Source organism: Puma concolor, chromosome A2 (assembly GCF_028749965.1).
Source record: "Puma concolor isolate L17-30 chromosome A2, mPumCon1.1.hap2, whole genome shotgun sequence".
Lineage (NCBI taxonomy): Eukaryota > Metazoa > Chordata > Mammalia > Carnivora > Felidae > Puma > Puma concolor.
In genome coordinates this window covers 166,047,312-166,071,288 of record NC_141668.1, presented here as the reverse complement: position 1 = coordinate 166,071,288, position 23,977 = coordinate 166,047,312, and the positions used below count along the sequence as shown (strand labels likewise).

Sequence of the window (23,977 nt, the reverse complement as noted above, 5' to 3'; positions counted from 1 at the left end):
CACCCAGGCGCCCCAACACACCCAGCCTTTAAAAAGCATTGTGGTAAAATACCATGACGTAGAACTTACCACTGTCACCGCGGTGAAGTGTGCAGTTCAGCGGCATTGAGTGCACTGACGTTGTTCTGAAACCATTTCCACCGTCCGACTCCAGAACGCTTTTCATTTTCCAACGCCGAGATTCTGTCCCCATTAAACCCCGGCCCCGGCCCCCTGCCTCCCGCCACCTGCTGTCTGTCTCTACCAATGTGACTCTCCTAGAGAGCCCGCGTAAGGGGAATCCTACCGTGTTCGTCCTTCCTTGACCGGCTTCTGCCACCGAGCACGCGTTGCCGAGGTCTATCCGTGTTGTAGCAGGTGTCAGAATATCTTTCCTTTTTAACGCTGAAAAAGATTCCATTGTGTGGCTGGACCACATTTTGTTTATCCATTCATCTGTCGATGGATCCTCTACCCCTTGGCCGTCGTGGATAGTGGTGCTCTGAACCCAGGGGTGCAAATATCTCTTCAGGTTCCTGCTTCCCATTCTTTGGGGTGGGATTGCTGGATCATATGGGAAGTCTGTTTCAGTTCTTCGAGGAAACCACCGCCCGGTCTTCCACAGCGGCTGCACCTGCACCATGTTCCCACCAACCGTGCACGAGGGCTCCCATTTCTTCACATCCTCACCGACACCTGTTATTTAACACCCAGCTTTTAAGGTTTTGTGAATGGGAGGTAGTTATCGATCGCTGCCGAACAAATCACCCCCAAGCCTAGCAGCTTAACACAGCTAGCATTTATTGTCTCACACAATCTCTGAGGGTCGAGAACCTGAGAGTGAGTGTCATGGGTGGTCACACCCATGGGAGGGTCACACCTCCCTCTTCCACTGGCCCCAGATATCACTGATTTGCTTTCTGACACTACAGATTAGCCTGGATTTTCCAGAATGTTATATAAATGGAACCATGCAGCGCGTTTGTGTGTGTGTGTGTGTGTGTGTGTGTGTGTGTGTGTGTGTGGCTTCTTTTGTTCTGCAGGATATTTTTGAGATTTGTCCCTGTTTTGAGTGGCTTGGTACTTTGTTGCTTTTTATTTATGTTTAATTTTTTTTAATGAAGTTTATTCATTTATTTTGAGACAGAGAGAGAGGGAGAGAGAGAGAGAAACCCAAGCAGACTCTGTGCTGTCAGCACAGAGCCAGACGCAGGGCTTGAACCCATGAACTGTGAAATCATGACCTGAGCCGAAACCAAGAGTCGAGGCTTAACCAAATGTGCCACCCAGGCACCCCGGTAGTTTGTTGCTTTTTCTGGCCGAGGAGTATTCTACTGTCGGGTACTCTCTGGTTTGCGTAATCCGTCCCTGTTGATGGACATTTGAAGAGCGTTCTTAAAAGAAGGAGGAGCCCAGATCCCAGTGAAATGCAGAGTGGGTTCAGAGTAGCCTCGGAGGGGCCTTGCACTATAAAAGGTGAGGAGCAGGCATCTGGGGGTGGCCAGTGGCTGTGACTTGCTCGGAAGGGCACTGCTGGTGAATGGGCGGGTGGGCAGGGCGGGGGGAACCAGGCTGCTGTCATGCCAGAAGGGGCTCACACAGGTGATGCTCGGAAGACTTGGGGAGGAGGTGAGGCCAGAATGATCTACTTTGGAGGGCAGCGCCTGGAGGAATGGTGAGGGGGCACCTCTCCCAGGCTGGAGGGAGGGGTCATTGAAAGGATAAATTCCAAAGGGTTTTGACCTTGCCCTCTCTCTCTTCCATTCCCCGAACCTCAACTGAACTCAGGCGCAACTCCTGAGGGGAGAAAGCCAAACCCCTGCTTCCGGCCACACCCTAGTTGAGTCTATCTTCCTTGTCCAGGTTCAGCCAGGTGCCAAAGCCCCCCACGCCCCGTCCTGTGCACGAAGCCCCCCCAGTTCCAGACAGTAGTGAACTGCTCCTGTGTGGGCATGCAGGCATGTGATGGGCAAAGGGTTGGGGCAGAGGGCGCTGGCTCTTTGGGATGGGGGAGGGGGTGGCTCAGTCTGGACAGAGGAGGTATCAGAGGTAGAAAGCACTGTGTGTGTGTGTGGGGGGGGGGGGAGGTGTCCTAGCAATAAGCAGAGATGAAGGAGGGCGGCCGGCTCTGTCTTCCCACTCCTACCTCCCCCTTGCCCCAGTCCCCTGTGGAGGTCCTTCCACGGAGACCCCTGCGCGGGCTGGGAAAGGCACCTCCCACTCCCACCGGCTGTGCTGGGCGGCCTCGGACAGGGTCGTCTCTGCTCCTTCAGGCACCAGTTTTGACACCCCCCCATTTGACTCCCCCCCCACAAAACTCGGCTCTGCTTGAATGCTTTTGCTGACTTGACATAGGAGCATGTTGGGGGGGGGTGCCCTGCCCTGCCGACGGCTCGGAGCCTCTCACAGTTCTCTCTCCCCGCCCTCCCCAGCCTTCCTCTCTTCTTGTGTTCTCCCAAATCCGAGCCTACCCCTAAATTCCCACGACTGCATTCTCTCCGTGGTCCGCCTCCCGCAACCAATGTAGGGGCTTCCTGGGGTCTGAGAAAAGCCTTGGATATGAGAGGGGCGGAGGCCCGCGGGGACCCTGGGGGGCCCGGCCTCCGCTGTCGAGAAGGCGAGGACTGGGACCAGGGACACTGAGCGGCGGGATTGGTTGACTGGGCACGAGGCACGATGGTCCCGCCCCCTGGTTGCCAGGGCCCGGCCTATCCGCGTCCAGGCGGGCATCGGTCGCCAGGTGGTTGGGGTGGGGGCCAAGGCAGGTGTGTCTGTTTGGAGGAAGGGGCCAGGCCCGGTCGGGACCCCAAGGGACTCCCTCCCGAAGCCCCTGCGGCTGGGAGTCTGGGGCCCTGCGGCGCGGCCGCGGAGAAGCCGCCCCTCCTTCCACCGCGCCTCTCCCCACCGCCCCCGGCGCGCTCCCGCCCGCCGCCTCCCGGGTCTGGATCGAGCGCGCGCGCCCGCGTCTCCCCTTCCGCGGCCGAGGGGCGGGCCCGGCTCCCCGCGCCACCGCCCGCAGCCCCCTCCCCTCGCCTGCCGGCGGCTCACGCCAGCCCCGGCGCTCCCGCCCGGCCCCACCCCAGGCGACCCAGCGTGGAGAGGCGGGCGGCCAGAGCCCGAGGTGAGCGCGGCGCGAGCAGGTGGAGCGGGCGGAGCGGACCAGGGCCCGGCTGGGGGAGGGGGACGGGCTCCGGACGCGGCTCTTTGTCTCCGCGAGCCCCTTCGCGGGCCGCCGGGGCCGCTCCTCCTCCTGGCAGGTGCCCGCATCCTCGGGGAGGGCGCTGGGGGCCGGGGAGGGGACCAGGGCTTGCGCTCCTGTCCCCCTCAGCTGGAGCCTGTGGCAGACCCCCGTCCCCGAGGCTGGTGGTCCGGGTCTCTGAAGGGGCGAGGGGTAGGGGCGTGGGTCTCGGGTCCTGAACGGGAGCCGAGGCGGGTGGGCTGGGGCAGGCAGGGCCTCTCAGCTTTGGAGGAAGGCGGTGGGGGTGGGACCAGGGGACCACCGTGAGCAGCTGGGCTGGTGAGTGGGTGTGTGGGTGGGAGGGAAGTGGATCGAAGCCGAAGTGTGGGCGCCTGTGGGTGGGGAAGGAGCAGCGAGGTGCCGGGACCCGGGTCCCTGCAGGCAGCGTAGCAGCGCAGGAGCTGGGATGCTGATCTGTCTGTCTCCTCATCAGGTGCGGGATGGACAAGAGGGACAAGGGCAGGGCGGGGGCCGCCACAAGGACTCCGGCTTCTCGCCCTCCCGGCCTTCCCACCCCCAGACCCCCGGGGTCTCCTCGACCCCCTCCCCCAGTAACCAGCGCGGCGCTCCGAGTTCTGGGGGCAGCGGGAGCTGCAGGGCGAGGGCCCCTGGCCGAGCGAGCTGGAAGTACCCGGGCAGCCGCTCTCCCGGAGGCTGCTCCCCGGGTGGGATCAACTCGGAGCGCTGGGACAGGCCCCCGGAGTCCAGGTATCCCGCCCTCTTTGCCCCCATTCAGACCCCGTCTTTCTGTCCCCCCTTTCCTTGTGAGGCTGCTGCCTCCCCTTCCTTTCCGGAGGCACCGCCTTGACTTGGCCTTCTCCCCGCAGCCTCCAGGCCCCCAGCTGCTGGGAGAGGGGAGCGGGCCCCTGCCAAGACCCCAGGCCCAGGCTCTGTCTCTAGCCCGGGACGTGCCAGCGGGACCACCAGGTAAAATGCCTCTCCAGTCCCTTTGGCAAGGGCTAGTGTCACTAACTGGAAACTTTCAATTTTACACATGAATTGGGGGAGTGGGTGCATTTGCAGGTCGCTGGGCACAGGTTGCGTGTCCCCAGAGAGGGCATTGGTGGGAACATGCAGGCTTGGGAGAAAGCAAAGAGTTCCTTCTTGAGCGCGGCCGCTCCTGTCCCTAGGCTAGGCACTCTTGCGCAGAAGGGGCTTCGGCCCCCAGCTGAGGAACCCGTGGCCAGAGGAAAAGCCCCAGAAACACCAAGAAGGAGCCCGCTGAGCGCCGGGGCACGGAGAGGTACGTGGCCTGGGGAGTGTGGGGTGGGGAACGGGGTTCCTGGGCAGTGAAGGGGACCAGCCTGGAAGTATCGGTGACCCTCCGGCCTTCTACTTCGTCCCCAGACTCTTCCGGGCCCTCCCCAGGTGCCCCTTCCCCAGCCACCTCCCGTCGGTCCCGGGCTGCAGGAGCTGAAGTGGGTCTCCCTCGGGCAGCTCCGAATGCCCGGCCGCGGCCTCCGACCGAGGCCTCCAGGAAATCCGTGAGCAGTACCCCGCAGCATGGTGCCGCGGAGCCGAGCCCCGCCACCAGGAGGCGACCCAGCGCCGGCGGAGGTCTCCAGAGGCCAGCCTCACGCCCCTTAGGCTCCAACGCCACTCCTCTGTCCTCCCCTGCCCGCTCCGGGGCCTCGCCGGGTGGAACACCCCGGGCTCCCGGGCAGCCCTCGCAGCCCAAGGCGAAAGGGCTGCAGGCTCTACGCCCCCGCCAGTCCACACCCCCAAGGAAGAGCGCTACCCCCGCGCCGGGCATTTCTCCTCCACTAGCCACACCCCCTCCACCGGGTTTGACTGCACAACTGGCACCGCCTCCGCAAATCACAGGCACTCCCCTGCCCGCCACTCTCCCTCCATCTCCACCGACCACGCCCCCTCCTCTCTCTCCTACCTGCCCTTTGGCCACGCCCCCTCTCCTAGCCCCTCCTTCCTCTGCTCCACTCGCTCTGCAGACCCTCCCCTCTCCTCCGGCCACACCCCCCTCGCAAGCCCCACACACACACGTGGGTACCTCCTTTCTGGAGTCATCCACCTCTCCTACGGCCGCTTCTCAGGCTTCCTTCTCTCCATCCGTGTCACCCCCTCTGCAGAGTATGCCCCCAACCCAAGCTTCTCCAGCTTTGCCCTCTCTTCTGACTCTCCCCTCTCCCTTGGCCACACCTCCTCTGTCGGCTCCTGGATCACCAGCCACGGCTCCTCTACCACCAGCCACCTCCCTTCTACAAGCCTCTTTGACTCCAGCAACTTCTCTGCTGAATCCGCCCTCTCCCCAAGCCACACCCCCTCTGCAGGACCTTTCTGCTTTGACTACTCCCCCTCCACGGACCAGTCCTTCCCTATCTCCTTCCCCACTTCAGGCTATGCCCTATACAGTGACCACACCTCCCACGCAGGACACTTCTCTGGCCACATACCCTCTACAAACCTCTCCCTGCCCTCTGACCACCCTCTCTCTGCAGGGTTCTCCTTCTCTATGCTCTCCATTTCCTTTGGCCTCACCGTCGCTGCAGGCTCCGCCTTCTCTCCTGGACACGCCCCCTCCACAGACCCCACCTCATCTGGCCACACCCCCTCCACAGGCCTCTCCCTCTCCGACCCGGTTCTTTACAGAGGTCCCACCCTCTCTGGCCTCACCACCTCTGCAGGCACCTTCTCCCCTAACCACGCCTCCTCCACAGACTCCAATTTCCCTGGCCACACCCCCTCTACAGGCCACACCCCCTCAGGCCTTCCTCCCAGTTCAGGCCCCACCGTCTCTGCGGGCCCCTCTCTCCCCTCCGGCTTCACCACCTCTGCAAGACCCTCCCACTCCCTTGGCCACTCCCCCTCCCCATGCTCCACCTTCCCTGGCCTTGCCTCCTCTTCAGGTTCCTCCCTCTCCCCCTGCCTCACCCCCTCCGCGGACAACTCCCTCTCCCCTGGCCACACTTTCTCCTCAGGCTCCACCTTCCCTGGTCTTGCCTCCTCTCCAGGCCTCTACGCTCCCTTTGCAAGCTCCTCCCCCGCCCCTGGCCACGCCCCCTCACCAGACTCCACCTTCCCTGGCCCTACCTCCTCTGCAGGGCTCTGCTCTCCCTTTGCAGGCTCCTCCCTCGCCCCTGGCCACACCCCCTCAGGCTCCACCTTCCCTGGCCTGGCCCCAGCTGCAGGTCCCTCCCTCTCCCCTGGACTCACCCCCTCTGCAGGCCCCACGCCGCCCCCCGACCCCAGGTCCCGATGCCCCGATCCCGGGCCCACGGCTGACCCTGGCGCTGGCCCCGGCTCCGCCGCCACCGCCCTCCCGCAGCCCGTCCAGTACGCTGAGCGGCCCGGATCTGGCGGGCCACAGCAGCAGTGCCACCAGCACGCCGGAAGAGCTGCGCGGCTACGACAGCGGGCCGGAGGGCGGCGCCGCCGCCTCCCCTCCCGCCGACGCGGAGCTCGCCGCCTGCCACCCGGCCTCCTGGAGCCGAGGTCCCCCTCCGCCGCTGGCCGTCCGCAGCACCCCAGGTAAGCAGCCCCCCGACCTCGCCGAGCTGTGGGAGGAGCGAAGTCCGGGGATGGTGGGAGGCGGGGCTTTCCAGCTCGCGGGCAGGGCAGTCGGGTCTGGGGCGGGACCGGGAGGAGGGGCGGGGTCTTGCGGAGGGAGCCCAGGTGCCCGCCCCTTGAGCCCAGTCCAGCCTCTCTCTCCGCAGGAGCGCCTCTGCCTTGGCCTCCTTCTGCCGGGTCAGGCTCCGCTGACGGCCTGTGCACCATCTACGAGGCAGAGGGGCCCGAGTCGGCGACCCCCGCCCCAGACGCGCTGGATTCGGGTCCTGGGCCCGGCGCGGGTGGTGGGAAGGTCGTGGCTGGAGCAGGCGCGGGGGCGACCTCGCGCGGCGCGAAGCCGGCGCGCCTGGGCGAGCTGCCGCTGGGGGCGCTGCAGGCGAGCGTCGTGCAGCACCTGCTGAGCCGGACGCTGCTGCTAGCTGCGGCCGAGGGTGCCGCGGGCGGCAGCGGCGGTGGCCCAGGGGTTGCGGGGGCTGGTGGCGTCGCGGGGGGTGCCCGGACTGCGCTCAGCGACGCCGAACTGGGCCGCTGGGCTGAACTGTTGTCTCCCCTGGACGAGTCCCGCGCCAGCATCACCTCGGTCACCAGCTTCTCCCCGGACGACGTGGCTTCCCCGCAGGGTGACTGGACGGTGGTAGAGGTGGAGACCTTCCACTGAGCCAGACCCTTAGCCCCGCCCACCATACCCATCCCTGCCTTAGGACCCGCCCCTCTGGCTACGCCTCTGTGTCTTAGACTGCCCGCCTATCTGCTCTCCTTCGGGAGTCTGGCTCCCGTTGGATTGGACGTAGCCCCCTAGAGCCCTAGATTTTGGGTCAGGCTCTCGACCCACCCACGCCTGTGGCCGAGGTCTTTCCCTCGAGCCCCGCCCCTTTGGCCTGGAAACACGCCGACTCCCCCTCGAGCCCCGCCCCCTCCCTCCGCTTAGGCTCCGCCCCGCGTCCTGTGTATTGTCTACCACGCGCTGCCCGAGTTTGCAATAAAAGCCGGGACGCTGCAGCCTGTGCGCCTTCGAAGTCGCCTAGGGGGTCTACCGCGGGGCGGCGAGAGGGGCTGGGCCTGCCGGTGCTGGAGGCTGTGCGCGAGCGGGTTGTAGCTCCGGCTGAAGGCCTCCCGCGCCCCACGCAGATGTGCCTCTTTGCTAAGGAAAATGGGCGCGTGAGGCAGGCTTGGGGTGGGACCTGGTGCTGAGTCCCCGGCGCGGCGCCCCCACGCACGTGCGTGAACGTGGGCTTTTTCCTGTCTGACTCGTGGTGGACAAGTTAGGCGCAGGAGCGGCCCGGTGGAATTGCCCGACCACCGGATGGCTGAGCTGAGGCGTGCCCAGCGTTGTTGAACGACCGAAGCTCTTCCTATACTCCCCTAAGGGAGCCGGCAGCTCTTGCGGGGAGGGGGAAAGACGTGCAGGAAGGGCTCGCCCAGGTCCGGGGGCGAGGGTGGGGGACCTCTTCCTGAGGCCCCCTCGTCACGGTGCGCGCCCCTTGACCTCGCACGCCTCGCACGCCCTGTGCCCGCATGCCGAAGGGAGGGGGTCGTCTAAGACCCAGTGGCTATCTCCGTTCCCTCCTGCGCCCTCCCAGCCCGCGGGCACACTGCCCTCCGCTCACCGAGGAGGTTCCGATGCAGAAGGTAGGTCTGCAGCTGCGCCCAGGACTCCTCCGGCCCCGGGGCTCTAGGGTACAGGATCCTCCTGCGTCAGGCTTCCTTGTCCCTGGGGAGCCAACTGTGCTGAGAGGGTTCTGCGGGAAAGGAGCAGCCTCTCCCAAGGTGGGGTGGGAGACCAGGAAGTCCTCACGAGGCCCTTTTGTGCCTCCCAACCCCTGGGCCTCATCTTCCCCTCCATCTCAGGGTGTCATCCTCAAGCCCCTCCAGCCAGACAACCTTGCCTGGGCCCACAGTCGAGAGTCCTCAACAAAACTGCCAATCTGTCTTCACCTGTTTCCCCCATCAGAATTCCTGTCCTTCCTCCTGCAACTGAGTCACCTCGACCCTGGACCCCTTTAGCCCCACCCAGACCCGTTCTCCCCAGTGTCACTCCAGAAAATGCAGCCCCTAGGCCTTTTCTCCCTGAGGGTCCTCCCTGGTGGGGGGGACCACAATCCGCAGAGCAGGTAAAAGACAGAGTGGGACCCTGTGTCGGACCCTTAGCCCTGTCTCTGTCCCTAGACCCAGTCCCTGTAGTCCACCCTGTAGCCACGTTCCTGTCAGACCTAATCCTGAAGCCCTGCCTGTCCCCACCCCTCATGTCAGTCTGGAGTCCTAGGAGAGAGTCGGCCTTCTCCCAGTGGGACCGGGCACCTCCACCCCTAGGGGCCACGCTCCCCCACTCAAGCTCGGTTCAGTGGCAAGCCACAGAGATTCCCTTTCTAGCTGGGCCCTGCAAGGACCCAGGTGTCCTTGCTTCCAGATGCCAGGACAAAGTCAAGGGTAGGGGCTGAATCCTGACATGTTGGGCAGCCAGGGCATCAAGACCACGCCTCTAAGATGGAGCAGGGCAGAACCTCAGACACTTCCCCCAGGGCCCTGCCCCACCCCCGGAGCCAGCTGGGGTGGATGACCCTGTGGGAGCAGGAGGGGTGGCAGCTCCTACCTGGGGGGAGGGTGTCTCAGTGTTAAATCTGTAGGCTGGGAATGGTGCGTGGAGACACCATTGTTGAGCCATGGGTCAATATGTGGGACTTGGCTGTCCTGGTGCATAACCGGTGTCACGCCTTGCTCCCTGGCGGGTACCAGGTGGCAGTGGGTAGGGGCACTTTGGGTGCAGAGGGCAGGGCCTGGTTGGCATCTGCCTGGACCCAATTAAGATTCTCTCCCTGGGAAGCCTCCCTTTGCCATCCCTGGCTCTGCCGCTCCCCCCCCCACCCCCGCCCCAGGAACCTGCCTCAGCTCCGTGCGGAACCCCCCTACGGACTCTGCCTCTCCGGGCCTCCTTCCCCCAGGAGAGCTCCTGCCTACTCACTGTCCCTACTGTCCAGCTGTTTGGGTTCTGCCCTGGCCTCCTGATTGACCCCCAACACTGTGGTCCCTCTGATGGTGCCCCCTCCCCTACCTAAGCCCCCCATGGCTCCTCAGTGCCCTCAGTTCAAAGCACAAATTCTGGCTCCCAACTGGAGAAGCAATTCTCAGTCTGGCCATGCCCGCTCTCTCCAGTTCCTTCCTCATAGGTATCATGTGCCTCCTCTGACCCCGCCGAGTCTCGCTTTCTGCTTTTGCCTTTGGAGAGAACTCCATCCCCCACCCCGCCCCTTCCAGGAAGTCTTCCTGGATTCTTTTGGGTACTCACCCCACTGGTAGGCAGGCTCAGCCCCCCACCCCCACCCCCTTGTCTGTCTCCGCCACACTGGGGACCCCGCAGAGCTGGGCACAAGGCAGAGCACCTGGAAGGCCTGAGGAAGGGTGTGAGGTTGAACAAACCCCAACCAGGTCCTGTATCTTCCTGAAGCCCTGGGGCCCCACATGCCTCCACGTCTCTCCTGAGAGGCCCAAGCATATTGTCCAGGTGGAAAATCAGGTCCCCCATCCAATACCTCCCCCCTGTCACCGTCTCCAGAGCCACCCTTCTGAAAATAGCATGACATAAGCATCCATCTGTCAGCCTGACACCTGGAGTCCTTTGCAACTTGTCCACCCCCGCCCCCACCGTACTATCTCTCCCAGCCCCCACACTTTTGTTCACACTGAGCCAATGAGTGACCTTTCCTCTCCCTTGCTGTCCCCCAACCCGGGCAGCCTCTTTGGCACCCCTGCTGGTCCCCTACCCCTGATTCTCTTAAACCGTGGGGCAGTCTGATGTCCTCTACACTGCTTTTCAGGACAAGGGGCTCACGGCTGCTTGCAAGCCCCCCAGGCCTGTCGCACCTTGTCTGTGACTGTGTAAATACACTTTATTTTCCATCTTTCCCGCCTGGGCGACATGTGGCGTGTGAACAGGCAGTGTGCAAAATGGTGGTGGGCAGTGTGGGGGGCACGTGGGAGAGCCCTGTGGGCGCCCACCCTGGTCCCCAGGCTTTTGTAACACTGAGGAGTGGGCAACCGGGACGGGAGAACTGACCATGGGTCCCCACCCCAGGAAGCGCCAGGGAGATTGCTTTTGATGCTGCTCCGGGCTCCAGGAGCACCGACAGGGTCAGGCCCGAGGGTCGCAAGGCCCTGGGGGCAAGGGGCTGGGGGCATCGTTGGACTTTGGCACCGTTCTCAGCTCCGACTCTGCAAAGACCACGGGACCACCATGAGCAGCGGAGGGGAGGTAACCACTGGGAAGAGTCCTCGCCTGGGGAGGGTGGGGCTGGGGCCACAGGGAAGGAAGGGATGAAGAGGCTGGGGACCCCCTTGGAGAGCAGGCTAGCTTGGGTGGGAGAGCCTCTCCATCGTTGGCCAAGACAAGGTGATGGGAGTGTCTCACACAGGAATATGGGGGGGCGCTGGGGCGAGGGGGGTCTCTTCCTTGCAGCTGCTCTGGCCCCCAAGAAGCAGGGACAGTCACTGCCCACGCCCGGGCTGGTTTCTACTGTCCGCTCACACCCCAGGTGGCCCTGCACACAGTAGGGGGGACTTTGGTTTCTGCTGCAGGGGCCATGATGCCTGCACCAGGCAGGAAAGGCCAGCCTGGCCATCTGTGCCCAGCCGCCAAGGGTCCCCAGGGGCATCGTGGGGTGGTAATGTCCAGCCCAGAGCCGTCCCCCTTCTTCTTCAGGCCTCCTTTAGCCCCTGGGCCCTTCCCAGCAGGGCCACCCGTGTCCCAGAAGAGGGACTGCTGGGAGGAGGGAGCTTCCTGCGCGTCCAGTCCTGGGACCTCCGGGTCGTCCCCTGCCCTGGCTGTTAAGAGGGGCAGACCCTCCCGGGAACTGGACCCGGAGGGGTACAGACCAAGATGGGTAAACACTGCTGTGGAGAGTGGGCCTGTCGGGGGACCCTGAGGATCCTCAGCCCGCGGCCCTACCCTCTGCGCCGCGCCGCTCTGGGCCTAGCCCCCGGGTGGGCGGGACCACGGAGCGCACGGAGTTTATCAGGTGTGGCCCCAGGCGGCGGCGGAGCGGGTGGTGGCCCCCTGGCTCCGGCACGCGGGGCTCGGCCTCAGTTGTCCAGGCCCTGGCTGTAGGGCGCGGCCAGCTCGTCGGCGTCGCTGTCTGAGCTGCCCTCGCTGTCCTTGGCCGGCCGCTCCAGACGGCGGAAGAAGCGCGCGTCGCGCGGGGACAGCGGGTAGAGCGCGTCCTGCAGCGCCGCGCCCACGCCCACGCCGAGCAGCTCCTCGTCGGACGACGGCAGCGAGTCCTCGTCCAGGTGCCGCGCCAGGCCCAGCCCGTCGAAGGCCAGCGGGTCCTCGAAGGGCGGCGGGCCCTTCAGCAGCCTCACCTGGGGCGGGGAACCGGCGCGCTGAAGGCGCGGACGGACGCGCCCACGGACGGAGCCCGGCCCGCCAGGCCGCTCCTCCCGCGCCCTCCCGGGCGCCGACGCCCGAGCGTCACCCGCCGAGGACACGCGGGGCTTCCGCCCGTCCCGCGCTAGCCGGGGCGGCCCCGCGCTCACCTCGGCCTTCAGCTCCTCGATCTGGTCCTTGAGCTCGCGGATGTACTGCGACGAGTCGGAGTGGTTCAGCTGGCCCTGGATGCGGCCCTCCTCCCTCTGCGGGGCGGGCCAGGTCACGGGGGGTCAGGGCCGGGCCCGCCCCGGGGCCCGTCCCCCGCCGCCGCCCCGCCGCTCACCTGGATCTCCAGCTCGGCGATGCGCTGCCGCATCTCGGCCACCGCCGCCATGCTGTCCGCCTCCCGCAGGCGCACGGCCATCACCTCCTCCTTGCTCTGGGGGGGGCAGAGGGGGCGAGGGCGCGTCAAGGCGCGCGGCGGGGCGGGGGCCGGGCCGGGCCGGGGCGGCGGGCGGGGGCGCACCTTGCACTCGGCCTCCGCCTGCTTCCGGCGGCTTTCGCTCAGCTGCGTCTGCAGCCCCTTGTTCTGCGCCGCCAGGTACTGCAGCTTCTCCTGCAGCGCCGCGCGCTCCGCCTCCACGCGGTTCAGCAGGTTGCGGTGGATGTGGTCCTGAGGGCGGTCGGGGGGCGGGGTCACGGCCCAGCCGCGGGGCCCACCCCGCCACCCACCCCCCTCCCCGGCCCCCGCCGCGGCGCGGGCGCTCGGGCCCACCTGCGTCTCGAGCTCCACCACGCGCTGCCGCAGCTCGCGCCCCTCGGCCAGAGCCTGGGCCTCGCGCAGACGCACGCTCATCAGCTCGTCCTGCAGCTCGCCCAGCACCAGCTTCCGCGGGGACTCCTTCCAGCGGCCGCCGCGGGACAGATGGGCCTGGAGGGGGCGGGGAGAGGCGGGCGGTGCGTCTCCAGCCCCGAGGGTCGCGCGGGCCGCTCCGCGCGCGTCGGGCTGGGGCCCTCACCTGCCAGGTGTCCGAGAGCTCCTGCAGCTGTAGCTTCAGCTCCCGCGCCGAGGCCACGGCTTCGCCCTCCCGCACCTTGAGCGCCTTCAGCTCCTCCTGCAGCCGCGCCACGTTGTTCTCGTCGGGCAGCGAGCTGTTCCGCTGCGGGGCGAGAGGTGGTCAGCGCCCTGGGCGGGGGAAGCCGCGCGTCCGGCGGCCCTGCCTGCGGGACCAACACCCCTCCCTCGCGGTCTTCTGAGCTCCACCCCGGGCACCCCGGCGAGGAGGGGTTCGCCCCCAGACCCCGGGATACACTGGGAAGGCGGCCCAGGCCCCTGGGGAGCAGACCCGACCCCACGTGGCCCCGGGCCTAGATCCGCAGAAATCCTGCCGGCGGAACGGCACCCGCTCTCACTGGACTGTCTCAGGGTGACCCCCTAACGCGTGGGTCTTCCATAAATGTTACTGCTAATAACACCAGGTAGGATGGGATAGGGCGGGTGCCCCGCCACGTGGGAACCCGAGATCACCCCCTGGGGCCCATGGTCAGACCTGGAACCTGCCCCAGCAACAGCCGAGAAGGCTGTGGGTCACAGCTCCCTGTCCCTGTTCCTCTCTCCCCCAGACCAGGACAGGCAGCCCCTTTCCTTGGAACAGGCCGAGGGACAGTCTAGGCCTAGGCCTAGGCCTGGCGGTTCCAAGGGCTCCAGTCCCTTGGGTCAAAATCCAGCTTGCTGCTAGAGGTCCTCACCGCCCCCAGTTTGAGTCTGGGAGCTGGGGGGAGGGTGGCAGGGTCTCCTGGTGTGCACATTTCCCTCTGATGTGGAGAGAGATGGGAGGGAAGCCCTGTTCTGGGCCAGCTGGTGGAGCCTGAGAGGCCCATGGGGGGGTGGAGACACCCCACTTGGGAGGGCACCCCAAATAGTGCAGGCTTGAGGGAGGTGGGGCATGGCTTCTGCCTAGTGTGAGTGCGTTCTGCTGCCCCCTGCTGGCTGGGGCACCTCTTTCCCAGGGCTTTGTGGGAGTTGAGTCAACATGGAGTCAGGGTGACAGCAGTTGAGGAGGGCCCAGGAGGTCTGGGGCACCCTTCAGAGTAACAGGTGGGAGCAGGTGGTCTCTGTATGGAGGTGGGGAGGGGGAGAGCAACCCCCAGGGGCCCTGGCCTTCCTTCCCACCTCCATCCTGGACCCCAGGGCCTGTGGAGACACAGGCAGGTGGGACTGGCTATCCAGGAAGCCCTTGAAAGCCACCACACTGCTGTCCCTTGAGGAGTCACGCTGCTTTGTGTGTGCCCTGGATGTGTGTGTGTGTGTAGATATCCAGGGCAGGGGGGCTTGACACGCCCCACTGGGTCTGTCTGGTCACCCCTTCTCAACTAGGGCCTGCTCATGCACCTCCAGAAGCACGTCTGGTCCCTCCACCTCCCCTCCTCCACGGTCTCCCCAACACCTGCCCACTTGCCAGCCCAGTCGCACCTTCTCCATGTCTAGAACCTTGTCCTGCATCTCCCGCAGGGCCCCCAGCGTCTCTGTCTCCCGCAGCCGTGACTGCTCCAGCTCAGTCTCCAGGTGGGCCACAAAGTCCTCGGTGAGGCGCGGGTTGTCCTGGGGGCAGGCAGAGGGCTGCAGCTGGGGGTCAGTAGCCTTCCTGCCAGCTGGCCGCAGGCCTGGGCTCTGCACCCCCCTTCTCAGAGCCCCTGGGCTGGCAGAGGGGGCCGCGGCTGCGGTGGTGAGAAGCCCTGGATCCCCTTCCCTGTGCCTTCTGCCCCCGTGGGGAGGGAGCTGAACCCCATCATGGGGCTTCTGATGCTCGGTGCCTAGGGATGGAGCCCCCCTGGCTTAGCCTCTTTGCTGGGAAAGCCACAAAGTGGGGACCTTCTGCAGGGCTCTTTCCAGGGCCTCAGGCTGGCTCCCAGGCTTGCTGGGGTTGGGGCGGAGGACGGGTTCTCCCAGGCATGTTCCCCAAGGTGAAGTCGGCGCCTAAGCACAAAGTGGGGGTGGGAGCAGCATGGGGCTGGGGCATTCTTGCCCCTCCTCCACCTCCCTCCTCTCGCCGCACCCTCATTTCAAAACAGAAAGGGTGGGGAGTCTGCTGGGATCAGGCTCTTGCTCAGGGCCCAGAAGGCTTCTCAACGCACGTACCCCAGGGTGAGCCCCAGGGGAGTGGATACCCGCCTGGTGGGTGAGGGAAGCAAGCCCTGGGGCTGGAGCCATGGCCCCATCTCGATGCCTGGAGGCCCGGGAGGGTGGTTCTCCAGGAGGTGGTCCCAGCCTCTCCTGGCTGCTGGCCCCTTCCCAGGGGAGGGCCTGCTCGCCGCCCTTGGCTACCGCAGGTCTCCGAGATCCACGGGTTCGAGGGGCCCTCCCTTGGCTCGCGTGGGCCCCGGGCCCCACGCTGAGCCCCAGCCCCAACAGCTATCTCCCTGCCTCACCCGCCTCTGCAGCTCAGGGGTGGCAGGTGGCGGTCTCTCTGGCCTGAAAGGGGTCATCGTGCCAAGGCCGGGATGAGCCCAGCCTTTGTTTCCCCATTGGCCTTGCTGCCACCAGGGCTATGGTGCCGCTGGCAGGTCATGGCAAAAGGAAGGTGGCCTGGGCAGAGCCAAAGGAAAACCCGAAAAGCCACCTCCTGGAGAAGTGGACTCTTCACGGTGCTCTCGCTTGAGCACCCCCCGCCCCCGCCAGTGACCCAGAGTTCATGACCCACAACAGAGTTGGGCTGCCCCCTCACCCCGACTCCGCCAGCTCTGAGCGGTGAGCACAGACCGGACCCTCTTCTGAGGGCAAAGTGCTGGGCATTGGAGCGGGGAACCCTCTCTGTCTCTTGTTCTAGCTCCCATCCCGCATGGCTGGCCCCCGGGGAAGCCCACAGCCCTTCAGACCTCAGGGACATGCTGGACATTCCCCTAGGGAATCACAGCCACGTCAGCTGAGGGAGGGGGCACTGCAGGTGCAGCCTGGTTCCCAGGGGCCCTTGCGCCGAGGCCGCCTCGTTCTCAGTGTGGCAGGCCAGACGCCTCACCGGCGGGTGGGACGTGGGTGTGGGGCTGTGGGGGGAGCCGCGTCCCCTCCGGCTTTCTCCGTCCCCCCTACCCTGCCTGCTAGGAAGTAACCGGGCGGGTCCGGAAGGCCAGGCGGCTGTGGTGCGGGGCCCCACCCGGCCGGGTACCTGCTGCTCCTGAAGCTGCCGGATGGTGCTCCGCGCCTTCTGTAGGTCCTCGGCCGCTGAGCTACACTGCTGCCGCACCACTGCCAGCTCCCGCTTGATGACGTAGTTCTCCTCGGCCTCCTGCGCCCGCGTCACCTGGCCCTGAGCACAGCGAGGACCGGATGCTGTGGCCCTCCACTCACATATGGCCCCCACTCGGGCCCACCTCAGGGGGCGGCCCAGAGAGGGAAGGAAGGGGACGAGGTCTCCCGCACTCAGAGCCTGGGATGGGGAGCCCCGCCGGGCCTGGGCACGTGCGGAGGGGCACAGGGAGGAGCCTGGAGGGGGAGAGCCACCCCGGGGCCCAGGCTTTGTGGCGCCTAAATGAAGAAAGCCCAAATGGCAGCTCCTTCCCCTGCCAGCTCCTGGCTCTCGGCCCCTGCCCCAGGTGGGGAGAAAGGATCCTTACTTAGGCCGATGGCACAGCAGAGTCTGGGCCCCAGGGCCCCTGAGGGACAGCCCCTCAGGGCAGGGCTGGGAGGTGGGACGTAGCTCTTCTACAACTCTCCGGTCCTGGCATCTGGGGCCCCCATCTACCCAGGGCAAAGAACCCCCCGCAGCCTGATCCCCCCACCCCAACCAATTCGGGCTGCCCCCCATTCCAGGCTCGGAGCCACCAGGTGGTGGGCAGAAGCTTCCAGATAAAGCCATTCAAGGTGAGGCAGCAGCAGAAGCAGGTGAGAGATGGTAGGCTTTGCAGGTAGGAGCGGAGAGGAGCGTGAGGGGTCAGAGGGGGGGTGGTGGTGGTGTGTGTGTGTGTGTGTGTGTGTGTGTGTGTGTGGTAGAGAGGCTCAGTGCAGTGCACACACCAGGGCCTGTTGCTGATATAGCCTCAGGGCCCCCACCTGTGTCCCCTGGAGGGCGGAGGCTTTCTGCACACGTGCATGGGCTTACACTCAGACACGCTCACACGCACCCACACACACCGTGCTGTCACGCGCACACCCCTCTTCCCCCCCCAGAGAAACCTTTGTTTCCCCTGAGAAGCGGGCCCCAGTCACCCCCATGCACGGTGCCAGGCCTGCCCCCACCCCACCCCAGATGCCCCCCCCCCCCCATGGCAGTGGCCGAGGAAGAGGCCGTCCCTGGCTGTGGTGTGCAGGGACGGGGAAGGAAACGGGAGAGGGAGACGAAAAGCTACAGTACCTGGATTAACCTATCAGCCAGAGCAGCGCTCTCCTACCCGGCGGAGGGGGTTCCGAGCAACAGGGGGAGGAGGCAGAGCGGAAGGCGCAGGGACAGGAGAGGGGGAGAGACAGACAAGAACGACTTGTCACTAACGCAGTGGACTATCTCTAGAAGCAGGGGAGAGAGGAGTGAGACCAGAGAACCAAAGAACCAGCAGGAGAGGACCCGGAGGAAGACCAAAGCCAGAGCTAGCTCCGTCCTGGAGAGGGGTCTGTGTGTGGGTGGGGACGTGGGGGTGCCCACGGCTACACCCTCCAGGGCCCAGAAAACTCAGCGTGGGAGGCGGCGCCATCCCCGGAGGGTGAGGGGCGGGGTGGCAGTGCTGGGCCAGGACGAAGTGTTTTCCCGTGGAGTCTAAGCAAGAATTGACACTTTGGGGCAAGGGCAGTAAAATCTGGTGGGGGGCTACTCTCTGTGGGCAGTGGAGGGCCAAGTGAGGCGGGGAGAGGAGCAGGAAGGTGGGACCCCCCGCCTTTACTCCTGTCCTTAAAAGCAGGCTGGGGGCCAGGGTCAAGGTTGTGGCATCCCACCACGGCACCAGTGGTAAGGCCTCCCCTCTCCTCTCCTTTCTTTTGAGGGGGAGGCTTCCAAATTCCACGGTTGGGAGCCTGCGGCCTAATTCGGGGCACCTCAGTCAAAGCTGCGGTTCTGCCTCTTTCCGCCCCATGCAGGCCGCCCAGGAGGGACCAGTGTGTGCAGTGAACTGGGTTGTAACCTCACACCCGATCCCAAGCGAAGCGGCCCTAGAACCCCTGAGTATATGGCAGCCCCCATCTCGGTGGGGCTGGGGGTGGGGGCCCCGTGAGATTTACACCATGCTCCTCGGGGCCTGCTGGCTCAGGGTGGGGCCCGGGCCCTGGCCCGGGTGGGGGGCTGGCCGGCCCTCTGGCTGCTGGGTCCTGCTTGGGGCCTGGAGGAGTTGGTGCCACAGGCTGGTGGCCACGCTCCTAACCTTCTCCAGGGTCTCAATCCGTTGTTTCAGGAGCCGGTTCTCCGTCCGAAGCCTCTATGTGGGGAGAGGGGGGGGGCAGTGTGTCAGAACCCCACCCTGTTCCCCATACACACAGAGGTCTGTCCCCTTAAAGGCCAGGTCGCCTCCGGGCAAGATGGAGTTATGGTCAAATGTTCTGGGTCAGTGATTCCAGAAAACAGTCAGGGCCAATCCCTGTTCAGAATGGCCCATTAGATTTTTTTTTTTTAAAGAATCCTTGGTTCACTTAAAACAATGTGATTGCTTTCAGGGGTCAGCAGTCAGCACCCACACCCACTTTCTCTGGAGTCTGTTTCCACCCCACACGGGGGCCTGCCAAAGGCCAATGTGACACCTATCACTGGGCAGACCCTTCCTCTGGGTCTGTCAGTCCCTGCCCCTCATGGCTCTGCTTCGGGCACCAGAACGAACTGTTCTCAGAGTCTGGGTCCAGGGGAGGGGGTGTTGCTGAACACACACACTTCCTTCAGCAGGACAGCTACATTTCTGTGAGCCACCAAAAATCAGCTGTGCTCAAAAGCTGTCACTTCCCTCCAGCGGGGCGGTTCTGGAGGCAGTTTCCCTCGCTTTCCGCCTTCTCTCCTGCACTGATGGATTTGGGTTAGATATTTGTGGTTTTAAATTCCCCGTGGCCTTTTGGGAAGCAGGTGAGCTTTATATATGCCTTGCATCGTAGCCTCTGCTAGGCACCCCTTACGAAGTGGGTACAGATAGTTGGACCCAGAGTGTGTGCTGAATGAACACCAACCAGATCCTGCGTCTTCCTGAAGCCCCAGGCCCCACATTCATCCGTTATTAATGAGGGCCCCGCCTCCCTATGGATCACAAAGAACCTTTCCTGGTTTCTTCCCAGGAGAAAAAGGTGATGGAAACACTCAGAACACTCCCAGGAGGCAACTGCAGTCAGAGAGAATCATAGACTCGATTGAGGGTCATTCACTGATGTCACGGGTGGGGAAACTGAGTCCCAAGGGGGTGGTGGCTTGCCCGGGCCTCCCAGCTGGCCTGGGTTCGATCTGTTTCAGGCAGGCTCTCTGCCCCATATCTGCGCTCCAGGGTCCTGATCCTCGCCCCCGGCCCCTGCACTGCTCTGCCTTCTCTCTGGCCAGGACCCACCACCGCAGAATTGCAGAATCGCAGAGATCCTTGAGAAGCCGCATGTGCCCGACTGACAACTCCCCTCTCTCCTGCTTACCCCAAAGGGAAAATAAGAGACAGGGAGTGAACAGGGACTACAGGGTCAATGCACACGCTGGGCTTTTTTTTTTTTCTTTTAAATTTTCTGTATTTTTGATGCTTTGATATCCAGCCACCTTGCTAACCTTGGAGAGAATGCCTGGCCCTCGACTAGCCTTTCATATGCAAACCAGCCAATACAGAGCCCACAGCCACCCACCTTCCCTATAGCACTCGCACACCCAGCCAGCGTTCTCCCTGCCCCAAATTGTCCCAGGGCAACCGAGGACTCTCCTGTAGCCCACAGCTTCTGCTGAAATTGTTCAGACCAACCAATCCTGAACTCAAACTTGACTGCCTGCCTTGCCCATTCCTTCCTGGGGATGCCCAATAAAGGAGCTGGCCCACGCTTTCCCTCTCTCACCCTCTGCATCCTGACCCACTGTGACCCACTCAGGTGCTTCCCCACGTGGCCAGGTGTGGTGGGGCGTGCCCCCTCCTTTTGGCAACTAGGAGTAATAAATTCTTCTTTCAAGGGCAGTGTCGTCTCTGTGTCTGTCACTTGACCACCTGATTAAAACAAATTTCAGGTACATTTTGAAACAGGCTAAAAGTGAAAGCACCAAGGGCAGGGCCATCCATGAAAGAAGGTGTCTGCCTGGATCCTTTAAGGTCTGTGGGCTCTCAGGCTCCTCTCCTGGAAATTTCCAGGTTGGGCATGTAGTCTGAGTGTCCGCTGTGTCCCTACGTACCTACCACTGGGCCCTCACAGTCACCAGATGGGTGCAGGCCCATGACCGTGTATGAGCAAGACAGGCACACACGTTGGGACTTGTGCATCAGTCAAGCTGCCATTCTTGAGAAAGGGGGATGCTTGCAAACTCAGGACACAAAACTTTCTGGAAAACCAACAAACAGGACGAGGACACCGATGCCCTCTTTCCCCTTCAGGTATGGGTGGCAGGTGACCTGGCTTCTAATCTAGATTCTGCCTCTGCCTCTGCCTCTCTAAAGGGGGTAGAGACGTTGATAGTGGTGATGATAATAAAACTAAAATTAACAATAATGATAATAATTTGAACAGCAGAGCAAATGTTATTCCCATTTTGCAGAAGGGGACACTGAGGCTCAGAAAGGTGAATCCACCTTCCTAGGTCATACAGCTGGTCCACGGCAGAGCTGGGAAGTGAATTCTGAAGAGGACAAAGCCAGGTGTGTTGGGGTTTGGGTTTGTGTCTGTCCCTCTCACTGGACTGGGGAGACCCTCGGTCTCTGCTGTGACTCTGGCACGCAGTAGATGCTCAATAAATGCTTGTTGCATGAATAACTAAAATCACATGCAGAAGGATGAAAGCAGAAGGAAGGAGAGAGAGGCGAGTCTGGGTCTGAGGGGCCACAGTGGGCACCGTCCTCGGTCCTCCGTGCCTGCCCCTGACCTCAGGGCTCCGCCCATCAGGGCCAGCTTTCCTGATATTCCTCCGGTCCATCAGGCCTGCTGTTGCTCGGCCTTTTTGCACTGACTCCCTGGGCCCAGAGCAATCTTCCCTGGGTCAGCTCCGCCTCTCTTCTGCGCGTTTTTATCCAGAGTACTTTCTGGAGTCCATAGCCTGTACCATTTGTTCCCCGACCATCTCCCCACGATAATGAGGAGGGCGTCCCATGAGGGTGGGGACCTATCCACCTCATCTGCCACCGGTCTCTGACAGTGGGGTGGGCCCTTGCTCACACGCCGGCCCGCTGGTGAAGGAAGGGCAGGTGTGTGGAGGCGGACGCCTCGGGCTCGAAGCACAGGCTGTGTGCGGCTTGGGCAAGGCTGCCCTCCCAAGGGCACGCCGTCCCTGCCCCCGCTCCCGCGACTCACTTTGATCTCGATCTGCTCCTCCATTTCCTTGCTCTTCATGGCTGCGTACTCCTTCTCCAGCCTGCAGAGGGGAGTCAGATGAGGCCACGTCCCACTCTCGGGGACCCCCTCTGTGCCAGTCCCCTGGCCGCCCGGCACTGACCTCTTCATCTTCTTGGGGTTGTACTTGACCTGGTAGGCCTTGAGGATCAGCTTGTCCGGGCAGCTGTCGAACTGGTGGGGGATCACCCTCTGGAAGTACTGTGGGGGCACAGGCGGTCACTGACACAGAGGCCCCGAGTGCGGGGGCCGCCAGAGCTATATGCTGCTTCCCCACAGGAGGAGCTGGTCTGCCAGGGGCACGGCCACGGCCCAGCTCAGGGTGCAGCCTGTTGCGGGCGCTCTGTCAGGGCGTGTGGAGCGAGCGAGTGAGCGTGAGAAGCGGGGCCGGGGAAGCAGCATCCACAGCCCGGACCTCAGTTCGAAGGGAAAAAGCAGGGCTTCGGGAGCTCTTGCCGGCAAAGGCCGGGCGGTAGAGGGGTCTGAGCACAGGGACCTCCGCAGGGGAAGGGGCAGGCATGTCGCTGCCCCCAGGGGGCAGTGAGAGGAGGCCGAAGAGTGTGAGGAATCAGGGCGGCGGGAGCAGCCTGGAGGGAAGACCCCTCGCTGGCTGGTCGGCCCGCACGCCTGCGCCCGGGGGGCCCGGGCAAAGGGTTAAGCGTAAGCCCTGACGGAGCACACAGCTTGCTGCGGTTCGGGGCCAGGCTGGCTCCCGCTCCCCAGCCCAGCTGGCCCCCTCTGGCAGCTGCGCACAATGGATGCCCGTGTTCATGGACACAGCCGTGGCCTTTGTGCATTCTTCCCCGAAGCACCAGCTGGAAGACGCGGGGAGGGGCAGGGGCCTGCATGATGGGGACATGGCGGAAAAGCAGGCTGGCCTCTTCTCCAGCAGGCGGGACGGCCAGGGCGGGTGTGAAGTTGCCCAGACCCCTCCTTCCCTCCCGGGCCCTCGCCTGGCCCACGTGCTGGGACCAAAACCACACCCAAGACCTTGTAGTTTGGCTGGTATTACTATTTGCCGGGTTAGACTTTGGAGGACCCAGGGCTGGGAGCAGGAGGTCGGGGCGGTGGGGGGGGGGGGGGGGTTAGGAGGACCCCCCAGGGCTTGGCTTAAGCCTAGACCTTCCGTCATTTCCCCCAGGCTGCTCCTCAGAGCCTGTCTGGGTCCTCCAGGAAGGCCTCGGGGAACAGAGGTCATGGCAAAGGGTCAGGATGCTCAGGACACCTTCCGCCCTTGCAACTGCCCCCCCTCCCCCGCCCCCTGCCATCTCTCAGGAGGCCTTCACCTGCCCCGGTGCCCCTAGTGTAAGGGAATCCCGCCCACCCTGCCCCTCTGGCCCACCTGGGACATCCCCTCCATGTCCAGCTGCATCAGCTCCGTCTGGTTCACCTGCAGCAGGGCGAGGCCGACCCGGAACACAATCTCCAGGCCCTGCAAAGGTGATGGTGGCGGTGCATCTCAGGTCCTGTCGTCCCAGGGGTCTCCGACCCCTCCCCGAGTCCCGGCCCTCCCTCAGCCTGGGCCTGGCTGGGGATCTGGGAGAGGAAGGGGTGTTCGGCGTCCTCACCTCGTACATGAAGATGTCAAAGACACGAGTGGCAACAGGGAGCGGGAAGGTGGTCAGGAAGAGTGTGAGGAACCAGGACGAGGCATACATAGATGTGTGGAAGCTCTGGGAGCGGAAGTGGGTGTTCAGATCCGGGAGCTGCTCCTGGGGTGGGGGTCGGGGGGAGGCCAGGCGCCGTGAGGAGGCCGCCAGGAATGGCTGTCCAGGCCCCCCGGGGCCCCCTCCACCAGCCAGGGCCGGGCTTCGGCGCTCCGGCCTCCGGGGGGTCTTACCCGCCTGCCCTTGACAACCCGTGGCACTGTCTCTGGGGGAGGCTGAGGTACCCCAGGGCTCTGAGCAGCACGAGGTGGGGACACCGGCAGGGGCGGCAGGTGCAGCAGCAGCTACTGGGTGTTGGGGATGCACGGGGGCCGCACTGGCACAACCACTCGTGGCTCAAGAGGGAGCTTCTGGGGCTCGGGGGAGGTGGGTGGTTACACAACTCCCCAAGTTCACCCAGAGAGCGAGAGGTGGGCTGTGGTGTGAGCCCCATATTCTGTGACCGCCGGTTGCTGTGTCCACCCACCGCCCCCTGCGTGGTACTTGTGCCCAGCGACGCTCAGGGGATGCCTGTCTGCCTGGCCTGAACTTCAGGCAGCTGGCAAGTGACAGGACCCGGGGAAACTGGGGCTGGACCAGGTGTTAGGACCCCCTGGATGTCCTTCACCAAGACAAAACAGACTCTGGGGCTGTCTCCCCACCTGCCCTGGAGCTTCCTCCGCAGCTGGGGGTTCTCTGGTGCTGTCCAGCTACTTCACCCGGGAAGGCCTTGGCCACCCAGGCCAGGGTGGGGTCACTTCTTCTCCGTGGCC

General features: G+C 64.2%; 2 protein-coding genes across 8 annotated transcripts in view; one reads left to right on the top strand and one right to left on the bottom strand.

The window, feature by feature from the left end:
- Positions 1-2,973: 2,973 nt before the first annotated feature.
- Positions 2,974-7,741, top strand: PRR36 (proline rich 36). Of its 2 annotated transcripts, none has more exons than XM_086699211.1 (6): positions 2,974-3,100; positions 3,651-3,925; positions 4,045-4,144; positions 4,348-4,460; positions 4,565-6,703; positions 6,889-7,741. In XM_086699211.1, the coding sequence occupies exons 2-6, from the start codon at positions 3,658-3,660 to the stop codon at positions 7,398-7,400; spliced, it is 3,132 nt and encodes a 1,043-aa protein (XP_086555337.1). In that variant the 5' UTR covers positions 2,974-3,100; positions 3,651-3,657; the 3' UTR covers positions 7,401-7,741. The 2 variants fall into 2 exon arrangements, with proteins under 2 accessions (XP_086555337.1, XP_086555336.1); XM_086699210.1 differs by having other exon boundaries at positions 6,874-7,741.
- A 2,867-nt stretch (positions 7,742-10,608) lies between these two features.
- Positions 10,609-23,977, bottom strand: part of EVI5L (ecotropic viral integration site 5 like) — a 29,812-nt gene continuing 16,443 nt past the window's right edge. For 3 of the 6 annotated variants that reach the window (XM_086699204.1, XM_086699203.1, XM_086699205.1), the window contains 14 exons: positions 23,127-23,270; positions 22,901-22,990; positions 21,662-21,759; positions 21,520-21,580; positions 18,444-18,497; positions 17,450-17,482; positions 16,265-16,405; positions 14,575-14,721; positions 13,121-13,261; positions 12,877-13,032; positions 12,628-12,774; positions 12,445-12,540; positions 12,269-12,364; positions 10,609-12,094 (listed from right to left, as the gene is read on the bottom strand). In XM_086699204.1, coding sequence (XP_086555330.1) covers positions 11,816-12,094; positions 12,269-12,364; positions 12,445-12,540; positions 12,628-12,774; positions 12,877-13,032; positions 13,121-13,261; positions 14,575-14,721; positions 16,265-16,405; positions 17,450-17,482; positions 18,444-18,497; positions 21,520-21,580; positions 21,662-21,759; positions 22,901-22,990; positions 23,127-23,270 — 1,683 coding nt within the window. In that variant the 3' untranslated portion in view covers positions 10,609-11,815. The remainder of the gene's footprint in view (positions 12,095-12,268; positions 12,365-12,444; positions 12,541-12,627; positions 12,775-12,876; positions 13,033-13,120; positions 13,262-14,574; positions 14,722-16,264; positions 16,406-17,449; positions 17,483-18,443; positions 18,498-21,519; positions 21,581-21,661; positions 21,760-22,900; positions 22,991-23,126; positions 23,271-23,977) is intronic. The other 3 variants (XM_086699207.1, XM_086699208.1, XM_086699209.1) reach the window with 3 other exon arrangements.

What these genes read in the sequence shown, in the direction of transcription:
- PRR36 (XM_086699210.1), top strand. Translation starts at nt 3,658, where the DNA reads ATGGACAAGAGGGACAAGGGCAGGGCGGGGGCCGCCACAAGGACTCCG. An exon ending in GACAGGCCCCCGGAGTCCAG is followed by an intron (nt 3,926 to 4,044) that starts GTATCCCGCCCT and finishes TTCTCCCCGCAG; the next exon opens with CCTCCAGGCCCCCAGCTGCT. An exon ending in CGTGCCAGCGGGACCACCAG is followed by an intron (nt 4,145 to 4,347) that starts GTAAAATGCCTC and finishes TCCTGTCCCTAG; the next exon opens with GCTAGGCACTCTTGCGCAGA.